The following is a 10,880-nucleotide window of genomic DNA, read 5'->3' on the forward strand; positions in this document are numbered from 1 at the left end:
TCAGTCGCAGTCGTCTGCGATTATGTTCTACTAGATATTGTTCGTACGTGGCGATCTGTACATGCCTGTAGCGATCTGCGGCGTGCTTAAGATTTTACGTGAACCAGGCTTTGGTCTACAGCTTTCTGAGCGTCTAGATGGTGACTTGTCCACGTGCTGTCTTCGGCACGTACTTCTCTTTAGTGTCAGCCGTAATTGTGTTTGAAAATGGTATATCCGTAGCTGTAAGCGATATTTAAACATCTAATATCTCGATGTAAAGGTTATCTTCACTATACTTCCTGTAACGGTGGGGATTTGTTGTAGGGTAGAGTTGGGGTTTGTGTGTGTGTGTGTGGGGGGTGGGGGGTGTTTCTTTGTAAACAGGGCCTTCTGAATTAGAAACGTTATGTAATCCTGACTAACTGTTGTTGATATTTTTAATAACTAAGTAAATACAGTCTTTCCTGTGGCTCTATCTGGAACCCTGCAATGTCATACACTACTACTGTTTTCCCGAGGCGTGCGGGTGGATTTCAGTGGTTAAATCCAGTGTTGTCGTAGGCTGGCGGGCTGCTGGTGTCAGTCTTGGACACGACCTCAGAATAAGCTGGAGGTGGACCTAAATAGGCTGGAGGTTGGCCTACAAAGGCTGGAGGTTGAGGTATAAATTCTAGTGGCATCGATCCTCCAGCGGCTGTTGGGTATGAGCCTATATAAGATAGTGGCACCGAGTCTGCATAGCCTAAACTGCCTGGTAGAAGGTACGGTTGTGGTAGTCCATTGTTCGTAGTATTGCCATTGCTACCTAAAACGAGGAGAAACGTGATGCAATGTTCAAACTTCATATACAGTTTAAAAGTGGTGGATGTTATTTTTAACAATAAACATTTAAACTGTATCATCACAAGAGAATAATAAACATTTATTTGGTAGAACATATTGTGCTTCATCTGGTGAATTCTTGACGAAAACCTACTTGTATGCTGGTTATAGACAAAAACATTGATTTTGGTATACACGAAGAACAAAGACTTGTGTAGCAAACTATGAACAACACTCGGTTGCTTGTCTGGTAGACAAGAAAAACATATCGTATTTGGTAAACAATGGGCATATGCATACGTATCTAGTAAGTATGGACCAATACACGTAGACAATGTACAACACATATTTACTTGTCTCATAGAAGATGAATGCTAAACACTTGTTCAGTAGGCAATACAATAGTTGTTTGGTAAACAATGGAAGACTTAATTGTTTGGTAGTCAGAGCAACACTCACCTAATTGCTAGATAATGTAACATTTACTTCTTTGATATACTATGCAACATTTGCTTGATTGGTAGTCAATGCAACACATATTGTTGCTAATCCACTCAACAGTTACGTTTTTGGCAGACAGTGAAAAACAAACACTTCTTTTATTGACAATGCAACGCCTTCAGTGAGTAACAAACACGTATTTGATAGATTATAGACAACGACAACATTTTGGTAGACAACGAACAGCAAAACTACTTGGACAATACCCACTTTAATAGTAAAGTATGGACAATAAACACATGTTCAATAGACACACGGCAACAGTTTCGTCTTTGGTAGACAATTGGCAATAAACATTTACATGATTGATAGACAATGGGCAACGTACACTTGTTTGGTAACAAACATTGCTTGTTCGGTACACAATAGGTAGACAAATGAGAACAACGTGTTTGATAAGACAAAAGGCAACAAACATTTGTTTGGTAGACAGTGAACACCAAACACTTGTTTGGTAGACAAAAGGCAACAAACACTTGTTTGGTAGACAGTGGGCAACAAATACGTGTTGGTAGACAATTTGTAACAAACACATTCATTTGGTAGATAATGAGCAACAAACACTCACTCGTTTGGTAGACACAGGGCACGCTATTAGGGCCGGTCGTGTGGGTGACTGGTCTAGATTTGGCCAGGAGTTGTCGACGTCGAATACAGCAGTAGAGAGAGATGACCAACAAAAGGAGGAATCCCCCGATAGAGTAGCCAACTGTGGTTCCCACACTATAACGAAATTGCAAACACTTTTGACTGGTTCTCCAAGTGGTCATTCGGTAGCGTAAAAGACACGTAAAAGCCAGTCTATTAAGCGTTAGCCTTCAACGGTTGACTGAAGTTATAGCCCAAGTGGAACAGTTCAGTCGTATCTAAATTAAAATAGCTAGTGAGGAAGGACATTAAAAGAAGAATCGCTCTCGGTAACAGTGTTTTCTCCAGCTAGACAGGAAAAGCTATTTTAATAAAAAAAAAAAAAAAAAAAAGGCAATGTTTTGTATTTTCCAGGGCCAACCGCTTGCTCTCAGCTAGGTCTGTATATCAATGTGTTCACAATTTCATAATTTTTTTTTTCGTGTGTATGAAATTATTTCAAGGTTAAATCTAGTTGGGGATACTAAAAACATTAGGAAGACAACAAACATCTTGTTTATGCACAGACCTGAACAAGAAATTGTCTTTAATGGATAATTTTAGTCATCAAAAAAAGGCCATAAATGTTTTACAATGGCAGCAAACTCAGGATAGTTCTTTCAAGAGACTACCTGAATCTATAACAGTCGATAATGAGTTTTAATTTTGAGAAGAGAGAACTCACGAAAAGGAGCAGCAGTAGAGATCGCGTGACGTGCCGCAGCAGCCGTAGAGACAGTCCCTGTAGACGTAGTTGTCTGTGCCGCCTGACGTCGAGTACGAGGCGCAGTACGTCGCATTTAGACCTGTACAACATTAACCTATGTCCATAAATAAGTAAATTATTTCAACTTAATTTCGTGCTTATATCCAATTAAGGTTCAAGCACGCTGTCCTGGGCACACATACACACAATCTATCTGGGCTGTCTGTCCAGGACAGTGGGTTAGTTGTTAGCTGTTAGTGGTTAGTGAAAGAGAAGAGGGTGTAGCGATCTTACACTTATCCATCGAGTCGTAGGAGCCGCTACCGGGCTGCGAACCCAGTACCTACCAGCCTTATGTCAGATGGCTTAATAACGACACCACTGAGGTCGGTGTCGAATAGCAATTTTGACAGTAGGACAGATGCTTTTAAATAACCAGATACAGGTGAACTGTGAAAACACATAATATCTAGTTACCGTGAAACATAGTCCGAACGTTCTCTGACCCTGACACATTTCCTTTCGTATAAATAAAGGAGTGGATGATTGTATTCGTTCTCGGTAACAGTATACTGGGTATGGAGAACAAATTGAAGGAAACATCGTGAACTCTGGTCAACTGTATTTTAGGATGATGACTGCAACATATACTTTTTTTTATCTAGACTAAAATAACTCGGTTGTTTGGATTTTTTTTTATTGATTTTTTTTTTTTTGGGGGGGGGGGGGGGAAGGGGTAAAGTAAAAAACCCAACAACAACAAAACAAACAATTAGGGCAGGTCTCTTTTGCCTAAACAAGTCAAAAGGGACACTCTTAATTTAACAAATTACACTTTTTCGTATTTTCTGAGGGAGGAGCACACATTCCGCGTCGCTCATTGCTGGATCCAGACGATGGAACTTAATAACATTTTTATACCCCTTTTTACAAAATCCCGGATGCGCCCTTGCCACTATAAGCTTTGTTTTGCTAGATAAAATGTGTTTTATTACGTGCATACCCGCACAACGTTTCACCACTCACAACCTCGACCATATTTATTGTTCTCTTCTGGATATAAAGTAAAGTAAAGTTTGTTTTATTTAACGACGCCACTAGAGCACATTGATTTTTTATCTTATCATCGGCTATTGGACGTCAAACATATGGTCATTCTGACACTGTTTTTTTTTTAGAGGAAACCCGCTGTCGCCACATAGGCTCGTTTACGACAGGCAGCAAGGGATCTTTTATTTGCGCTTCCCACAGGCAGGATAGCACAAACCATGGCCTTTGTTGAACCAGTTATGGATCACTGGTCGGTGCAAGTGGTTTACACCTACCCATTGAACCTTGCGGAGCACTCACTCAGGGTATGGAGTCGGTATCTGCATTAAAAATCCCATGCCTCGACTGGGATCCGAACCCAGTACCTACCAGCCTGTAGACCGATGACCTAACCACGACGCCACCGAGGCCGGTCTTCTGGATATAAGGCAGATCATTATTGCCTTCGGTCGGGCTGCTGGTGCTCTCTTGCACCTGCCAGTGCAGGCGGTCCCTTCTCCCACCCACCCCAATCCTTTTCTGTCCTGGACGGAGGAGGCCGGCCCCCTGTGCCCAAGACAGGCGTGCGCTAAAACAGCTTGCTCTGAATGTGCACGTTAAACCCAATGACCTGACCTGACCTGACCTGACAGCGTAGCCACTGGCTTTGGTGGTGTAGTGCTTAAGCCATCGGGTTAAAGCTGGTGGGTACTGTGTTTACCTGCTGGTACAGGCTCCCACCCAGAGCGAGTTTTAATGACTCAGTGGGTAGGTGTACGCCCACTACACCGTCTTCTCTCTCACTAACCACTAATAACTCACTGTCATGGACAGACAGCCCAGATAGCTGCATGAGGTGTGTGCCCAGGTCAGCCTACTTGTGGATATAAGCACTAAAATAAGTTGAAATGAAACGAATGAACAGCGTAGCGCATCGATTGAAACTAATTACATATCGAGAAACTGCAATCAGGACCCAAACACCCGTGATGGTGGGTAAGGTCGTTATGTAAAGTTAAAAATGAGAAATTATCAATCGAAGATAGGGTTTCTATTTTTAGTCTGATTTGATTTGATTTGATTTGATTTAATTCGATTTAATTTAATTTAATTTAATTTAATTTAATTTAATTAATTAAATTTAATTTAAGTAAATTGGTGTAGGTTATACGCGCGAGGTGACGTGTAGTTAGGATTACATTATGTTTTGCTCATGGATGCTAACGCTCTCTTTACACTACAACATTAAAAAAAAAGAGATAATAATAGTAACGGTATGTATCGTAATGATTAGTGTAATAATCATGTTCGGCGAGACTTACCCGAAATAAAAAATACCAATATCTGTAAACCAACAAGATACACTCGATCCAACCACGAAACGGCCATCTTGTGACTAGCTAGTTCTAGCCAGATCTGAGTGTGAAGGTATAGTGTCGTCACTCATGCATTGAATACGACCATGCCTCGTCACTAAACGTACACATGTAACTTAACGCAAGTGCGACATCATTAATACGGAGGCTTTTTTTCTTCTTTAATTTGAATTGCCTGAGGTGCGATGGGTTGCAGGATCGATCGACCTCGGTAGACTAGTCGCTTACCTTGCCATTATCGAGTAGGGTCAATCTCTCTCTCTCTCTCTCTCTCTCTCTCTCTCTCTCTCTCTCTCTCTCTCTCTCTCTCTCTGTGTGTGTGTGTGTCTCTCTCTCTGTCTCTCTCTCTCTGTGTGTCTCTGTCTCTCTCTGTCTCTCTGCCTGTCTGTCTGTCTGTCTGTCTCTCTCTGTCTCTCTCTCTCTCTCTCTCTCGCTCTGTGTGTGTGTATGTCTGTCTTTCTCTCTGTATGTCTCTGTCTCCTCTCTGTCTCTGTCTCTCTCTCTGTGTGTGTGTGTGTGTCTGTCTTTCTCTCTCTGTCTCTGTCTCCTCTCTCTGTCTCTCCCCCCCTCTCTCTCTCTCTCTCTCTCTCTCTCTCTCTCTCTCTCTCTCTCTCTCTCTCTCTCTCTCTCTCTCTCTCTCTCTCTCTCATTCTGTTTCTCGAAGAAATGACCTATATGTTAGACATATTCTCTGATTGTTTTCCCCCGTTACAACCAGTGCTGTCCTGTTTGTAGGAAAGTGCATATAAAAGATCCCTTGCTACTGCTGAAAAACTGTAGAGAGGTAAGACTAAATGTTAAACTTATGGTACCTAATGTTTGACATCCACTAGCCGAGGCTGGACGTAGCCCAGTGGTAAAGTGCCAGCCTGATGCGCGGTCGGTCTTGGATCGATCCCCCATTGGCCTATTTCTCGTTCTAGATAGTGCACCACGACTGGTATATCAAAGGCGTGGTATGTGCTCTCTGTCTCTTGTCTCTATCCTGTTTGTGGGATGGTGCATATAAAAGATCCATTGCTACTAATGGAAAAATGTAGCAGGTTTCCTGTCTATGACTGTGTCAAAATGACCATATGTTTGACATCCAATAGCCGATGATTAATAAATCAATGTTAAAAGTCAATGGGCATGGTGTTAAATTATTAAACATATGTAAAGCACACAATCTCTATATACTAAATGGCAGAGTAGGCAGTGATAAGCATGTAGGTAAGGTAACATGTAAAGATAGTAGTGTGATTGACTATGTCATGGGCACGCATCATATATTTCCGATCACTAAATATTTCCAAGTATGCGAATTTGACCCACTTTTGTCAGACGTACATTCTCCCGTACAACTATGTATTCGTGTATCGGAACACGCAAATGACAATGGTACATGTAGCTCGGAAAATAGATTATCATTAATTAACGAAAGGTTACGTAAATGGGCACCCGAGCAATGTACCGAATTCATTAACAAAATTGACCGGGACTCACTTGTAAACATTTCCGAAATCCTCGATGACCAATCTGTCGATATCAAAGCACGTGTGAACCAGACCGTCGATGCGATGACAAACCTATTTTTAGACGCCGCCGCATCCACTTTTGGGAAAACCCGTGCACGGCACAGAAACCAGCCTTCGTACACTAAAACGTAATCGATTACTATTTGTAAAATCCCACAGGTGCCGATTTCTCCGTTGTAAATACCATCAGGCAAAGAAAGTATATACAAAAAATAGAACTTCAGAAAATAAACTTAGTCTGCTTAATGCAAGTAAATCATATAAAAAATGCTTAAAAAATGAACAGTCCGCTCAGAAATTTAAAATTGAAAAGCAAATAAGAAATCTGAGAGTAAACGAACCCAAAGCTTTTTATAAAATCCTTAAACCTGAGAAACGAGAACGAATTAAATCTTGACGATATCGATATAAATAACGATAATATCTTAAACAGAAAAATTGAAGAAGGCGAAATAAGAAATGCAACTAAACAACTGAAAAATGGCAAAGCAACTGGAATAGATAACATTGTAAACGAGTATATAAAATCTTCTATCGATCTGATGATCGTTAAACTATTTAACTTTATGCTAGACCATAGTATTTTTCCTAATGAATGGTTAATAGGAATTATTAAACCGATTTTTAAAAATAAAGGAACCCGACTGATGCCTGAAAACTATAGACCAATAACGTTGTTATGCTGCTGTTCTAAATTATTTACCACAATTTTAAACATAAGACTAAATTCATTTATTGACGAACATAGCATATTGAGCGAATCCCAAACAGCATTCCGAAAAGGCTATTCTAATACCGACCATCTATTTAGTATTCACTCTTTAATAGAAATTTTGAAAAATAGGAAAAAGAAACTATACTGTGCTTTTATCGATTTTCAAAAGGCCTTTCATATGATCCCCAGAACCTGCTTGTGGCAAAAATTATTAGACAATAATATAAATGGAAAAAATTTCAAAATTATCCACGAAATGTATCAAGATATTAAATCTTGCATCTGCACTAATAATATATATTCGGAACTATTCGCATGCAACATCGGCGTGCGTCAAGGTGAACATTTGCCACCTGTCCTATTTTCTTTATATTTAAATGACCTGGAAACGTTACTCTACTATGCCGAATATTATTGGTTTATTGCATATATGTATTTTTGTTATATCCACTCGTTGTATTTCAGTATTAATGTATTTATATAATTTAACTATTCATATACTATATTATTTACTATTTAATGTTCTCCTGTAAACCCTGTCCTGTCTTGTCACATATTATATTATGTAATTATTCATGTTTCCCCATATGCCGTTGCCTAACGGCCTGGGTGTAATAAAGTTCTGTTCTGTAATAAAGTTCTGTTCTGTTCTGTTAAACAAACAAACTGTATAGTTATTATTTAGTAACATCATAGTCATGCTTTAAAGGCATATTGTCACAGACCACTGACCTATTACATGGCCTAGCAAAATATTACTTACAAGTATATATATTGGATCTGTCCCTAAATGTACTTTATTCAACCATCTATGTAACCACCATACTCCACTTATTAATGATATTTTGTAAAAAAATAAAAAATTATGGCAATGGTCCATAATTAAAAAACTAACATTGCTGAGAGGGTTGACATGTATTTCACTCCATCATGGTGTAGTTTAAGTGATGCAATAGCTAGATTTGGTCAGTAAAATTTTGATTTATTATTAATTTTTAGATAAATAAGGTCCTTAAATCTGTGACAGTATGCCTTTAAAAAATAGCTCAAGATACTTTGGATTTTTCAAAATAATACTTTGATATATACACGATTCTTGCATTTTGGATAAAATTCACTGAAATAGATAGCAACAGTAATATGCTTCCCCAGTTACATGCCCTTTGGGCTATTTCTCGTTCCAGCCAGTGTACGACGACTGGTATATCAAAGGTATGTGCTATCCTGCCTGTGGGATGGTGGATATATATTGTTACTAATGGAAAAATGTAACAGGTTTCCTCCCTAAGACTATAAGTCAAAATTACCAATGTTTGACATCCAATAGCCGATGATTGATATATCAATGTGCTCTTATCTAGTAGTGTCGTTAAACAAAACAAACTTTAAATTTTCACTTACATTGTCATCACATATACATTTACACATCTTCCAGCTTCAAATGAAAACCTCAGGTTGGCAATACGAGCGTTCATATTGTTTTTACAATTAGCTTTTAAAACTTTTATGTTAAAGGTTTCTTTTTAAAATATCGGGGCGGGACGTAGCCCGAGTACTCTGACTGTAAGAGAGCTAGACGGACATTTGGACATAAACACGCTCTCATTACAGTCAGAGACCAACCTATGTCTTTTTTTGGCAATTCCTGACTACCAAACGGTAGGCAACGAGTCCCGCTCTAATACCACAACAATCCTATGTTTGACGTCAAATACCTTTACATCAATCATTTTCGAGTTAAGTGATACAAAAAAATCCACATATTAATCACTAATACACTTACTACAGAAAGAAACCCGACAGCACCCACATTCAGCTACGCTTCGTGACACTCCGTCGCAACAATTGCAAAGCTCGGCGATCTATTTCGAGACGTAGACCACGTGATCGCACACTGGGCGATTCCGCCTTGTGCAGCAGTTACAGGGGCTGTCTCATATCAAGCGAAGTTACAACATGGAAGAGTTGCGTTTTGGATGAATTTGGATTTTATTACGTCATTAAACCAAAACAATTACACATTATTGATTCCATTTTGAATTTGAAGGATACATTTGGGGTGTTATCGACAGGATACGGCAAAAGTATGTGCTACGTACTACCTCCTCTTATGAGACGACCCCTGTAACTGCTGCACAAGGCGGAATCGCCCAGTCTCGAAATAGATCGCCGAGCTTTGTAATTGTTGCGACGGAGTGTCACGAAGCGTAGCTGAATGTGGGTGCTGTCGGGTTTCTTTCTGTAGTAAGTGTATTAGTGATTAATATGTGGATTTTTTTGTATCACTTAACTCGAAAAGGTATTTGACGTCAAACATAGGATTGTTGTGGTATTAGAGCGGGACTCGTTGCCTACCGTTTGGTAGTCAGGAATTGCCAAAAAAAAGACATAGGTTGGTCTCTGACTGTAATGAGAGCGTGTTTATGTCCAAATGTCCGTCTAGCTCTCTTACAGTCAGAGTACTCGGGCTATGCGGGACGTAGCCCAGTGGTAAAGCGTTCGTTTGGTGCGCGGTCGGTCTAGGATCGATCCCCGTCGGTGGACCCATTGGGCTATTTCTCGTTCCAGCCAGTGCTCCACAACTGGCGTAACAAAGGCCGTGGTATGTACTATCCTGTCTGTGGGATGGTGCATATAAAGGATCCCTTGCTGCTAATCGAAAAGAGTAGCCCATGAAGCGGTGACAGCGGGTTTTCTCTCTCAATATTTGTGTGGTCCTTAACCATGTGTCTGACGCCATATAACCGTAAAACAAAATGTGTCGAGTGCGTCGTTAAATAAAACATTTCCTTCCTTTTTAAAATATTTGTTACCAGTGTCTTTGAGTGAAAAACAGTATTGTTAAATACAAATACATGTACTCATCCTCCAATTTGTCGTAATGAACATGATGTTGGGATAGACATACACAACTATTATTCACTTTCACTGAAAATCGATTAATCGAAATTAAACAATTAATAGGCATGGGTCCGCTAGTATAGTCAGTAAATAAGGTACTGCGCATATTGTAAGAGAACGCGTATTATTACTATTACTATATTTTCCTACACACCCATTGGTGAGAACACCGTGCCTTATTTATGATAACACATACATTGTTTATACACGTACGTGTGTTATCAGTTTCAAGACATACGACTGGCTGCTCCTAGGTGATGACCAGGTCATCAATGCCATATATCAATTAAAAACAACACGATGGAAATCAATTACACCGTGACGTATAGTTGACCTGACAATCACGTGTCTGTGACGCGTATGTCAGCTACAAGTGCAATGGTTGTAAATAACTTTTAGTCGAAAAAGATGTTAAAATTTGCTTTACGCCTGTTTTTTGAGGATATGTAAGAAATAGAATAATACATTCGTGTCCGTTAGATACCATTTATCTCACAACTGGTTGTTTAAAAACGTATCAAACTCGTTTTCGCTTGTGTTTTGTGAGATAAATGGTATCTAACGGTCACTGATGTATTATTCTCTATACATAATACTACTAATTAATTATTCTACTTTTCCACCTAAACTGTGTGTGAAACTGGAAATCAAAGATCGTATACACGATGTACATAGTGTCAAACATGGGTTGTCACCTCTCTGTT

General features: G+C 39.5%; 1 protein-coding gene across 2 annotated transcripts; it reads right to left on the reverse strand.

Annotated features, from left to right (window-relative positions):
* Nucleotides 1–318: 318 nt before the first annotated feature.
* On the reverse strand, nt 319–5,099 carry LOC121366398. Of its 2 annotated transcripts, none has more exons than XR_005957151.1 (4): nt 4,990–5,058; nt 2,618–2,753; nt 1,874–2,028; nt 319–787 (listed from the first exon to the last, which is right to left on the reverse strand). XR_005957151.1 is itself a non-coding variant. In XM_041490866.1 (4 exons), the coding sequence occupies exons 1-4, from the start codon at nt 5,054–5,056 to the stop codon at nt 516–518; spliced, it is 615 nt and encodes a 204-aa protein (XP_041346800.1). In that variant the 5' UTR covers nt 5,057–5,099; the 3' UTR covers nt 319–515. The 2 variants fall into 2 exon arrangements, 1 of the variants encoding a protein (XP_041346800.1); XM_041490866.1 differs by having other exon boundaries at nt 2,618–2,738; nt 4,990–5,099.
* Between the last annotated feature and the right edge of the window lie 5,781 nt (nt 5,100–10,880).

Source organism: Gigantopelta aegis, chromosome 3 (assembly GCF_016097555.1).
Source record: "Gigantopelta aegis isolate Gae_Host chromosome 3, Gae_host_genome, whole genome shotgun sequence".
NCBI lineage: Eukaryota > Metazoa > Mollusca > Gastropoda > Neomphalida > Peltospiridae > Gigantopelta > Gigantopelta aegis.